General features: G+C 34.2%; 1 protein-coding gene across 1 annotated transcript; it reads left to right on the forward strand.

The window, feature by feature from the left end:
- Nucleotides 1-7,875: 7,875 nt before the first annotated feature.
- Nucleotides 7,876-8,883, forward strand: LOC148600012 (protein CFDP2-like). The gene is made up of 2 exons (XM_088558108.1): nt 7,876-8,015; nt 8,313-8,883. Exons 1-2 carry the CDS (start codon nt 7,876-7,878, stop codon nt 8,881-8,883), a joined length of 711 nt encoding a protein of 236 aa, XP_088414234.1.
- Nucleotides 8,884-13,938: the final 5,055 nt, after the last annotated feature.

Raw genomic sequence — 13,938 nt, forward strand, 5'->3', positions numbered from 1 at the left:
TTAGTTAATTACAGGTCATCACTAATTAGGTAGTTTTGATAAAACTGATTGAAGTTCGAGAATGTTCCGAAGTCAGTATGATGAAAGAAATTCGGATGAAAACAAATTATTGACCAATGAACCCGCACTTTGGACGTTTTTAAAAGAAAACACAGCATTTTTATTGTCCACAAATCATCATAATCATCCGAAAGCGAATAAAAAAGATCCACGAACTAACACAACTTCGGAGGAAGTAAGCAATTTCTAACGATTAAGTCGAACTCGGACCGGCAACGACAGAAATCCGGAAATATACGAACTTCAATTTCTCGAACTCCCGATAACTCGAACACATTTCAATGGTCCCTTGGAGTTCGAGCTACCGAGGTTCGACTGTATATCAAAAATATATAAATCAATGACCAGTACTAACCGTATGATCAATAATGAATACTCTCTGAGTTACAGGTATATTTTGGATTGTGTAAATTTCAGTCGATAAAATATTTACTTCTATTATGTTAAATCTACAAGTAACGAAAAAAAAACAACTTGTTATAGACAGTACACGGTGTAACGGGAGTATAGATTTTATAGGGAATGCAAACTTTTATTGGGGAAAATGGAAAAATACGTTCTGAATTTATTTATTTGTTTATTAAAACACGTCATATCTGGTTGAAAATAGCATTTGAAAAGTTGATGTGTCTAAACATAAACAACTTGATAATGTAAATAATTGAACAAAAAATGGATAGAGATTCTATGGGGAATAACAATCACAATTTGATAAATTTTGACAACCATTTTCATGTGTTTCAACCGTTTTGACTGATTACATGATCAATTTTAACACCAATTGAAAATTCGAATACAAAAATACCATTCAATATAACTATTGAACATCTAGATGAGATGTTCATGTGTTTCAATGTGTTCTGCGTCTTTTCTTAACTACGGGTTCCCACTGAAAGTGTCTACTATTTTTTTTCGAATGCAAAAAAATATACAGAAAACCGTATTACACTATTGGAGAGTTTACGCTTAATTCCTTTTAGAATGGATGTTTCACTGCTTACCAGTGGCAGTACCGATCTAACGTACGAAGAAAATATACTTAATTTTGATAGTCCTTTCATATTTTTTAAAAGGTCAAAAAGATTTCTGACCTAATATTATGATTGAGATAAAATCAGTGTCACACAAGAACAGCGCTTCCACCCGTCCACTTTATATTTCTGTCCAATTTTGTACATATATTTCTGAAATTTTGGTGTTTTCTTTAATTGTTTTTTTTTTCATTGTATTGGTGTTTTTTTTTTATATTTATTGTTTTTCATTGTACTGTTGTTTTTCTTTTATTTTCTTTTTTCTTCATTGTTTTGTAAAATCTAATTCACAATTGTCTTTTTCAATATTCATGATGATTTTATGCATGCCCTCAATGTTCTAATGTTCTTACATATGCATTGTATATTATTGTTGGGAGAAGACTTCATAAGTTGGTAAAACGTATGTCCTATCCCTTTTGTAGAGTTAACAAAAACTCTTGTTGTATACTAAGGAGCAACCTCTCATCAGCAGCTATCTTATCGAGTCAATCTAGTAAAATCTAAATAAAAAACCTATTTGTGTAGAAGAGAGTAATTAAGAGAACCAAGGTTATAGCGGTAATCAAAAAAATGTAATCCAGGGACAAAGACCAGACATGGAAAGCAGACATACACAACAAACAACATAAAGTAACTAAAATCATACATACAAAGTAACAAAAGTAAAAACTGGGAGCATGGACCAGGTGCACCGGTAGGGTAAGCGTCCTCTGCTTTTCTAGAAACACCCGCCGAGTTGCTCATGAAAAGTCAAGAGGAAAAGGTACTAAAAAACGCTATCGAAAAAAGGAACCCAAAATATCATAACTATGATATACCATGTGCAATGCAAGGAGTAATGCCTCGGTGTTTTAGGGGGTTTGCTAATGTTACAATGCGTATAAGGAAAAAACATGTATGATATACTGCAGGGGTTGACACATCTTTTGGTCCACCAGCAGGGCATGGACCCAGTGGTTATTAAAATTACCTGTCATAATAATTATTTAAATATATATTTTAAATAGCTGACTCATTCATTCGAAAGGCATATTTTTTTCCATACAAACTTTAAGAATTTCGTAGCTTTGTGATTTATGGTGATATAAAATTGAACATATTTGATGTTATACTACAGTACCAATTTTTGATACAATAATAGCAGTCATTAGAAGCAAAGACAAGAGTTTTCATCGCCTTTGTTTGTTTTAAGTTTTTTATTGAACGCAAGCGCATTGGAGCAATTCGATCAGATACAATTTAATTGCAGTAATACTTTCTCATTTTGTTTTACTTTGATAGGTGAAACTTCGTTTTCTCTTGAAACCAAATATTTATTATCTTGATTGATCACGTCAGGCGCTTTACTATTTTATCAAAATTTGTTGATGAAAGCATGTGAAACAATCATTTAAAATAATACTTTAAACACATTCATTACTCTACAAAAATTGTTTTTAAATTAAAGAAATGAAATTGAACGATAGCAAAATTATTAGTTTTACATCCTGCGTTAAAGATATATGCAATAATGCAATATAAATACCTAAAACAGCATTTGTCTCTGCCAAGAAATATTATATGAATAGTGAAAACAAAGTCACATTAACTTTAACTTCCTCCAAAATCGTAATTGTGTGTAAAAATATCGTGCTTTCAAAAAGAATATTTGGCACTTTAGAAGTTTAAAACATTGTACAGAAGGTGGGAGCAACAAAATTTAAAACTGGTCCACAAAACACCATTTCATATCACTTACATTGCAATTGATTTCACCTTTTTGGAGATCATAAGACAACATTTATTTCTTAGAAATGGAGAAAATAATAAAAAAATAAATCCTTAAAAAAATAAAAATACAGCAATCTTCACAACCTCCCCCAAAGTTATTTTGATATATTTTACATACACTTATTGTATAAGAGTGTTGGGCGTAAAACATTAACAACAATATACAAAAATGATATATTTTACCCAATTGAAAATAATTTGTAAAAAGTCCCATTTCCACTATGTCTTTTTTTTTTGTATTTTCAAACTCAAGTCGTTAATGTGAATATCATCAGTTCAAATACACACCCATTAAGACGAGAAAAAATATTTCGGCCATCATCGATAAATCTAACTCTTAAAGCTTTCAAACAAATGAGGTCTTCTTTTTGTTCAATCAGGACTGCTTATGGGACAAGAATTATGTAATAAAATTATGAGTAACAGGAAAACATAAAAAAACCAAACAAACAAATAAACAAAAACAAATAGTAAGAATTAGATATCGTTTACGATTGAAAAACACAATAAAAAACAAAAAAAAAACAAAAAATCAGAAAAGCGAAACAGAACAAAACAAAAACTATCCCCAACAAAACAAAACGAAAGCAAACATACAAACAAAACTACTGGTATCTGATATGCTGTGCCAAAATGTCATTATATATTTGGTTGTCTTCCGTTTTTCATGTCACGTGGGTTGATATAAAGATATCATGTAGGTCACAATAACGCAATTATGTCTCTGTGGTTTACAGTCATATCTGTAGCCCCTAGATGGAAATTATAAAAAATAAGACTACAAAACAAAACAAAAGCAATTGCAATATGAACTCAAACAAAGAACCATGACTTACGTCAGATGCACCAGGATCATTTAAAGTGGGGACCCTCATATGGAAATAAAGTGAATAATTATGCTCTCGTATCCTTCAACGCTGAATGAATTCATTTTGCCTGAATACTTAAAACCGGACCTGCAGTGCTGCCGACTGCGCACACTTTTATGTTCAAGTTGCACATGACCTCACTCATGGTTCTTTGAGTTCATATTGCACTTGCTTTTGTCTTTTTATATTGTCTTTATTTTTATCAATTCAAGTTTTCATTTCTGATATTTTTTTATTCCGTGTCTACTTTGTATAAAATATTAATCAAGGGAACCAAGGTTATAGCGGTAATCAAAAGAATGCAATCCAGGGACAAAGACCAGACATGGGGAAACAGACACACACAACATATAAGATAAAGAAACTAAAATCATACATACAAAGTAACCAAAGCAAATGAGCAACTCGGACTCCACTAAAAACTCGGAGCATGGACCAGGTGCACCGGTAGGGTAAGCGTCTTCTTCTTTTTTAGAACACCCGCCGAGTTGCTCATAAATAGGCAAGTCCGGGATAGACAAACGAGGAAAGGAAAACTATGACCCGTTGAAGCAATAAGTTTTCATTGTGCAGATGGATACACCATCACGATCCAGAATTGTCTCCGTTTTTTTATGTTCCTCACCACTTCTGATTCCTCTGACAAGTCTATCTGTTTGATGTTTGTATTTTTGCCGATAATAAAAACGAAATAGTTTGATTGACAACCTGTTTCTTATTATTTTAAAAGCGTAAAATATTTCCTTAAATCTTTTTTTAACTACAAAAATAAAAAGATAAGTGCAATTTTCACTGGTTTTATTGCACGTACAATATTGATATCACTCTGAATCAACTGTCAGATGGTCTAGTATTTTTTTGCCGATATTGAAGTCAGAATAATATGACTGACAGGCAAAATTGTTTTTTTATGTTTCTTATTATTTAAACAGTGTAAAATATTTAATCATGTTTTTTGTACGTGCATGTGTTTTAACCACAAATATTGTTAAAGAGTAATCAAGGGAACCAAGATTCTAGCAGAAATCAAAAGAATGTGATCAGTTTGTAAAGACCACACATGGAAATTAGATACACACAACAAAGAAAATAAACATACAAAGCAAAGAAGGTAAATGAGCAACTCAGACTCCACTAAAAACTGGGGGCGTGGACCAGGTGTGCCGGTATTGTACGCACAGAAACGCCCGACGAGTTATTCATAAAGAGTAAAGTCCAAGGTAGGCGAAAAAGGAAAGGAAAACCATGACACGTTGAACAAACTATTTTATCATGGTGCAGATTGATAAACGGTAACAATCCACGCGAAATCCTGTTCCAGAAGCCTTATTGTCATGCATGAGTCTAGTGCGGTACAAAAAGTCTGCGTAAACTTTGGCATAACTTATAAGTTGTGATATGAAAACGCCAGAGGCAGATGGTGAAGTGATGTTGCCAGATATGAAAGGAAAGTTGACAATTCGGAATGAAAAGTCTTGCATTTGTCGTATAGTTTTGTTAATAGTTTTCTTTTACAGTCAATCTCTTAGTGTAGGTCAATATATCAGGCTGATGTCACAGTGTCTGTTGTATCTTTAATCTCAAATTATTTAGGTTTTAAGTATTACTGCATACAAGTCAATGTCAAAAGTCTAAGGTCAGTATCATTTATTATCTTTTTATAAGGTGATTTTCAAAAGAAGGCTTATTATGTTATCGTTTACTGAAGCAATGTTAATGCGAAAGGTCATCGGTATCTTTGTTCTTGTAAGTGTATTGATAAATTCCAAAGATAAGGTAGACGCTCTTGTCGAAAAAAAAGAAACATTTAGTATATTTAAAACCATTGGTATATTAATTTAAGAGTCTCATTTTTCAAAAGAATACATTCTGAAATATCTGTTTACGAATATGAATTATTCGTGTTTATTGTACATCAATTTCATTCCACAGCATGTTCGAGGAAATTGATGGCAATTTAATCACAATTGTATCACTAAACGGTACACGATAACCTCATACCGGTGATTAATATAACGTAACATGAGCCAGGATTGTAGTATGACGATATGCTATTTCATAAATGAAGAGCTGGATTCGATACAAAAGTAGAATATGCCTTATCAAATAATTACTTGAAAAGAAAATCGTAACGGCGAGATAAAAGTTCTGTATTTTTTTTTTATTTGAACTTAAAATCAATTGAATATTATATAATCCAAATATGTTTCCGAAACAAATTGGAATCGGAACAAAAACATCACCGAAAAACTGAAAAGAGTTTTATCAAAATTTACACGTGACAACTGTCAATACAGTTGTAGTAGTAGTTATATACTAATTAAAGTGATTGGTCATTTGATAAACGCGAACGTAGCCTATTATTTTACTCATTTTTTTTGGTTTAAGTACGTCAGAATTCTAGTGATCACGATCTGTTAAAGACTTGCAAGCACTTTCATGGATCTGAATACAAATCAAAAGTAAAATATTAAATTGATGGCGGTAAGGTAGATATGCTTTTCATCACTAATGCCATGTCTGTAAAAAAAGAAAATCTGCAGTTTCAGAACACACACCATACGCAATGTGAAAAAAGTGAAAAAAACGTTGGAATCAAATGACATGCATACACATTTATGCAGACCGCCATTTTTAAAATTTTGATTTTAACTTATTTGGTTGGTTTTGTTTTTGTTTTTGTTTTGTTTTGTTTTGTTTTGTTTTGTTTGATATTTTTTATTCGCTTTTGTTTGGTTTTCTTGTGTTTTATTTTGTCTTATTAGCTGACGATTTTTTTGTGAATTGAAGTTGCTTTCATTTTTCATTTTTAATGTCTATTTCTCTTCAAAAATACATATCAATCGTAAAAGAGATTAACTGTCGATCAGTCAGATTCACACTTTCCAGTAATGAAATCAACTAAAAGAAATAATCCGATCTTTTAAGAGCAGTTCCCACCAAAAATAAAAGGAAAACAGGTGGAGGGGTCATTTAACAACATTTATTAAATATATTTTTCCTCAAGAATTCAAATACACAATCAAACAGTATCTTTATTCTTTTAGACTTGGTTTCGTAAAAGTTAGAATTTAAGATTTGAAAAAAAAAATGAAATTTTCAATTTTAAATGAATTGATTGTTCAATTTGAATAAAATGGTTTTAGAGAAAGCTTAATTTAAGGTTTTTGATGGAACTGGGCCCAAACAATTTAATTTTTGAAATCCCTACTAGCCATTGATGGTATCACGCTTTTATGCCAACAACAAAACGAAATCTGTCACAAGCTTATCACATAGAACCAATGTTGAAGTGTGATATACCAAAACTATTAATTTATTTTGGACCATACTATTTTGTTATTCTAGTGCGTATCGATCGGATCGAGGAATTATGTAATCAATATGCGATATGAAATACTAAATATTTGAGTAAATGAGCTCCGTAAATTATCCAAAACTTTCAAACTCTGCGATTATTCTTTGTTTCAAGTAAGATAACAGGTGACATTTTATTTATGTATTTATTGGAATACATGATGGTTAATAATTTGATTTCTTAAAGAACAGATATTATCATTTTTTTTAGGCTGAAAATTAAACTCTCACATCCCCTCATACTTCATTCCACCATCCAATCAGAAATACCGCACTGTCAAGAAGAAAATTATGTGTTGGTGGCTTAAAAACCATAGGGTAGTGATATGCGTCTAGTGCAGTAGTGATCGAACGTCTCTAGATCGCTACTGACGCTGGCTACTCTACTTGTAGACGAAAAGGGGAGCAGCGTAAGCAGAAGCCTTCCTCTGCCAGTACATAGCCTCTACACTACCAAGACTCCTTCAATTTGCCTCCCCGAGGTAACACACGGTAACTTGGGTCTAGTACTCAAGGCTAACATGAAGGGGATCTCGGAGTAACAAGGACCCTAGAGGTGCAGAGTGCAGGCCCACCGGCGCGTGGAACACGCCCTGGCTCTCACCAACCTTGCCCCACCTATGGGTTAAATAGATCGCTGCCTTGTGATGGACTGTTGAGTCAAAGGCTACGGGAGACAACCCAGACAGAAAACGATGGTCAGACTGGGATCAAACCTTTGAAAGGGAACCTGTCTAGGAGAGGAAACTCTGATGTAAAACCCGGCTAGAAAGGAGTCGTCACCCATGGTAGGGAACCTATCTAGGAGAGCTAACTCTGATACAAAAGCATGTGAGGGACTTGCTGACCACCACATTAAAATAAAGCTGAAGCTAGAGGGCCAACCCCCCACTAGTGGATACAAATGGTTACAGAAACGATTACAGTAAAAGTCATTCCTCGGAGAAAGAGGACCAAACCAAACATCGAGGACAACAAATGACGCGAAAGCCGATGAAGTTGTTCTCACCAAAACAACCAACAACCATAGGCACTTGGAATGTTAGAACAATGTATCAAAGTGGCAAAAGCTTGCAAATTGCGAACGAAATGGATAGATACAATATCAAAATTCTAGGACTCAGCGAAGTAAGATGGAATACAGCTGGAATGACAACACTATCTTCAGGTCATACAGTCATATTCTCAGGAAATCCAAATGAAGACGACATACATGACAAAGGCGTGGGATTCATGCTTACAAAGAAAGCCAAGAAATCGCTTTTGGAGTGGAATCCAATACTGCAAGAGTGATATCAGCTAGATTTGACACTCGATTCCAGAAAACAACATTTATACAGGTGTATGCACCAACAAACACCGCAGACGAAGATGATAAAAATGACTTCTACAACTTATTACAATCAGTTGTTGATGCCGTTCCTAAAAGAGACATCCTTATCATCTTAGGAGATCTGAATGCCAAAGTAGGTGATGACAGAGGAGGTAGAGAAAGGGAGATAGGACCACATGGAATAGGGCAAATGAATGAGAACGGAGAGATGTTTGCTGACTTTTGCGCTATAAACAGTCTAGTAATTGGCGGTACTTGGTTTCCACATAAATCTTGTCATAAAACCACCTGGATTTCACCATCTGGAGACACTGAAAACCAAATAGACCACATAACAATAAGCCGTCGATGGAGATCTTCATTACAAGATGTACGAACAAAACGTGGAGCAGACGCAGCATCAGATCACCACCTTGTAATTGGAAAAATTAAACTCAAGCTTTACAAAAAGGAAGTTTAATGTTGAGAAGTTTAAAGATCAGAAAGTGAAAGAAAACTTCCAAATTACACTCAGGGACAGATTTAGTACTTTATTAGATCTTGACAACGAAGAAATGAACAATGATATTGATGATATCTGGAACTCAACAAAGACAGCCATTCTGGAAGCATGCGAAGAAACAGTTGGTTTCATTCAAGTGAAAAGAAAGAAATGGATGTCAGATCAAACATGGGATACAATATCTGAAAGAAGGGAAATAAAAGAAAAGTTGATGAGTGCCAAAACCAGACAGCAAAAGAAAAACCTGCAAGACCTTTACAGCGCAAAAGACAGAGAAGTGAAGAAAAGCTGTAAAAGAGATAAAAGAAACCATGCTGAAAAGTTAGCAGTAGAAGCTGAAAACGCCTGCTTAAAAGGAGACATCAAAACATTGTATAACATCACAAGACAACTCAGTGGAAAGATCTCTCAAAATGAAAATTTACCAGTCAAAGATAAAAACAACAATACCCTCACAAAGCTGGAAGATCAGCTTGACAGATGGAAAGAACACTTTAGTGAGGTATTGAACAGACCACCACCAACAAATCCACCAATACTTGAAGAAGGTCCAACACTTAACATAGAGACTGACAAAATTACCGAAAATGAAGTAAGAAAAGCCCTAAAACATCTGAAGAATGGGAAAGCAGCGGGAATCGATGGCATACCACCAGAAGCCCTCAAGTCCATGAATGACACTACCATTCAATATCTTCTTGGGCTATTAAACCAGATATGGGAAAAAGAAAAAATTCCAAAAGACTGGCAAAAGGGACTCTTGGTAAAACTACCTAAAAAGGGGGACAAATCCAATTGCAACAACTGGAGAGGAATAACTCTTTTGTCCATTCCTAGTAAAATCCTATGCAGTATAATCTTACAAAGAATGAAAGAAGAGATTGATAGCAAGCTGAGAGATGAACAAGCTGGATTTAGACAAGAACGATCATGTGTCGACCAGATTGCTACACTCAGAATAATTATTGAGCAAACGATCGAATGGCAGTCATCCCTATATCTAAACTTTATTGACTTCCAGAAAGCATTTGACAGCATAGATCATCAGGTCTTGTTGAACATTCTAGGACACTATGGGATTCCACCTAATATTATTTCCATGATTAAGTTACTGTATGAAGAATTATCTTGTCAGGTCATACATGCTGGTACATTGACGGATCCTTTCCCTGTAACAACTGGCGTAAGGCAAGGATGCATTCTCTCTCCCCTTCTCTTTCTCATAGTCATCGACTGGATAGCAACAACAGCTTACAACGACCCTCATGGTACAATGGACACTAACATCTCGTCTAGAAGACCTCGAATTTGCAGACGACATATGCACACTATCGCATCGTCTTCAAGATTCCCAACACCAGGTCAACCATCTCGAAGAAACAGCTAAAAGAACAGGATTGTATATCAACACCGCCAAAACCAAAGCCATGAGAATCCAACAAAACCAGATGGATCCAATATTGGTAAATAACCAACAGATAGAGAATGTAGATAAATTTACGTACCTTGGAAGTGTCATGAGTACAACTGGAGGCACTGACGAAGATGTACAAGCCAGAAAGATGAAAACATTACAGGCTTTTTCCATTCTAAAGCCAGTATGGAAAAGTAGAACACTGAGAACGGCTACTAAGATCAGAATTTTCAACAGCAATGTTAAGTCTGTCCTGTTATATGGTTGCGAGACCTGGAGAGAAACAGAAAACACCATGAAATCTATACAAGTCTTTGTTAACAAGTGCCTAAGAAATATACTGAATATCAGATGGCCAGAAAAAATAACAAACAAGAAACTCTGGCAAAGAACAAAACAACAACCAATAGAAAACACCATTCGAACCCGAAAATGGAAATGGATTGGTCATACTTTAAGGAAGAACAATAAAAACACTACAAAGCAAGCTTTAGATTGGAATTCCCAAGGGCAAAGAAAAAGAGGAAGACCAAAGAACACCTGGAGGAGGGGTTTGAACTCTGAACTGAAGAGAGTAGGACTAACGTGGAAGAATTGTAACACCATCGCCCAAAACCGAAGCGAATGGAGAGAAACTGTAGTCGCCCTATGTCCACCCACGGACGAAGTGGAATAAATCATTAAATCAAGAAGAAAATTCTAAGTCCTCATAGAATCCCATGTATATATGATTTATTGCATACTCTCTTATAAATAAAAAATGACTCCCCGTTTTCCCTTTCTAGATACGGCGAAATTCCTATCTCATTCCCTAAACTCTGCACCATGAAAACTGATTTATTCAACGGGTCATAGTTTTCCTTTCCTCATTTTTCTACCCCGGATTTGCCATTTTATGAGCAACTCGGCGGGTGTTTCTAGAAAAACAGACGACGCTTACCCTACCGGTGCACCTGGAGTCCGAGTTGCTCATTTGCTGTTGTTACTTTGTATGTATGATTTTAGTTACTTTATGTTCTTTGTTGTGTATGTCTGTTTTCCCTGTCTGGTCTTTGTCCCTGGATTACATTCTTTTGATTACCCTATAACCTTGGTTCCCTTGATTACTCGATATCCCCAATTTCCTACTCATCCTTTCAACATTGAATGGGAAGGTTATCCCGTCTAAGAAACACAAGTCATTACATTCGTTACAGAAATTATATTTTTTTCATATAAATGATTATAAAAAAGAACATTTTTAAGACATTTCCTGACAACTGTTGATATTTCAACTTCAATTCACGTGCATCAGCCAAAAATTAAACACTGTATCATCGTATATCATCGCATTTTGCTTATCTTCGAAAAGGTGCCCATAGATGTGCTCTGAAGATATGAGAAAAGTAAAAACCACAGTGTTTTGTTTGTTTTTATTTTTCTATTTTTTTTTTCATTAATAGAATACGTCCTTTATTCATTTTGATTTTGTTTTTTATAATGTGTTTGTTTGTTTTGTTTTATTTTGATGTTATTTTTTTTTTGGATGGATTCTGTCATATTGTTGTTGTAGGTGTGGAGAACATGTACCTAAGACCTGTAGGTGTTTAATCAATGTGGAGAACATGTACCTAAGACCTGTTGGTGTTTAATCAATGTGGAGAACATTTACCTAAGACCTGTAGGTGTTTAATCAAGAAAAGTAAAATTTGCATTATTTTTAGTTTATGTCAAAAATTGTCTGTATAGTTGAATTGAGTTAAAAAGCTTAGGAAGTTGATTAATTTGAAATCAAGTATTATCTATTTCGAGAAAAAAAAGCAATGAATTAAATAATATCAATTTATGTATTTTTTCCTTGTCTCCCTTATTAATGAGTAAAAGCTGCTGGTTAGTCATCAAGGTAATTACAATGGCAGATCGTTGTAGTCTTATTTGAAAATGATACACATGGAAAATAGTCAAGAATGAAAAAAATGTTTTTTTTTTCTATTTTAAATACGATATTGGTAAACCGAACCCTAAATAATTCGGAAAACTGTCAAACTTTTAAAAATGTCAATCAGCAGTAAATTAAATGACATATTATGCCACAATGATTTTGAAAGTACATCTTTTTGTCTTGAATGTAATTATACAGGTAAAGTTTCACGTTTAAAGTTATGGGTGATTTCATATGTTTCACCTTCTGCCTGACTTTCACGGGGACTGACACCTTAAATCATGCATCATTATCATGTTACCTACAGGAGCAAAGTATCAGAGTAGTTAAGGCGTTGAACTTGTTATCGCTAGGTCGACACCGTTTGGGGTTTAAGCTTAACATGTGTCTTGGATTTCTGGCACCTACCGTAACATAGTCATGTCATAAATTTTCGAGCATGGAATATCAGGCTTTCATACTCATTGTATTTTCTTCGCTATGCAAATTAAGTAACAGTCTTTATATACATCAGTGTTTCAAGCATGTTACAAACCTTCCGAATTCATTTTTTGCTAATTCAAAAAAAGTTATAGATTATATACCAGTCTCAGTTAATCATTCGGTTGTTATAATTTCGAGATGAAAAATATATAGATTACATGTATATATGCAAATAGCACTTTGCAATAGCTATTTTTCCGCATTTGGTTTGATTTTTGGTTTGTTTTATTGGGATATGAATGTTGTAGTTTGAGACAAAATGCAGACATGAATACCAAAAGGCCTGTCTTAACGTAAAACTCTAGCATATATATTCGAAAGATATCGTTTGTTCTGTCGGTTTTCCTACACCATAAATCACCATGAAATATTGGCTACTATACATGTCATATATGTTGTCGTACCAGCAGACAAATCCCAAAACAACATTGTTTTTGTCTGCAAAACGTTTTTCGTCCAATATTTATTATCAGAGGTAGACGTAGAAAATAATAGCAGTGATAAGACCTATACTGCTACCACACTTTCCAAAGAAGGGATTGTGGACAACCATAAATCTGTGTTATCCTCTATTAGTCTCTCTATCAAGGACGATGATTGCAATTTACCATCTATGTACTAGATTCCTAAACCCACCAAGAATCCATACAAAAAACGTTACATGGCTGGATCTGCAACGTGTACCAACAGACCTCTCTCTAAACTTTTGACTTCTATACTCACAATTGTCAAAGAGGATCTGCCATCCTATAACATCAACTGTTACTGCCGTAGTGGTATTAATTCAATGTGGATCCTGAAATATTCGAAAGATCTTTTGGAGAAAATCAGTTCAAGACTATTATCAGAGTATAATAGCATTAAAACGTATTATTTTTCAACACTATATACTTCTATTTCTAATACTCAGTTAAAATCTCGACTTAAAAACATTATACTTCGTTATTTTTTCAAAAAAAGATGGTACACCTAGATACAAATATATAGTTCTTGGTAGAGATTCCTCATACTTTGTAAAAATAATCATCTTCCAAATATACAGAAGAAAATGCTTTTTTTTAAAATGCTAGAATTTTTAATGGACAACATATTTGTCCAGTGTGGTGGACGCATTTCAACAAACGGTCGGCATTCCAATGGGAACAAATTGTGCTCCTCTACTTGCTGACATATTCCTTCACTCTTATTAGGCTGG

The sequence above is a fragment of the Perna viridis genome, chromosome 13 (genome assembly GCF_037379345.1).
Source record: "Perna viridis isolate PV_CMFRI_1.1 ecotype Kerala chromosome 13, ASM3737934v1, whole genome shotgun sequence".
NCBI classification, from domain to species: domain Eukaryota; kingdom Metazoa; phylum Mollusca; class Bivalvia; order Mytilida; family Mytilidae; genus Perna; species Perna viridis.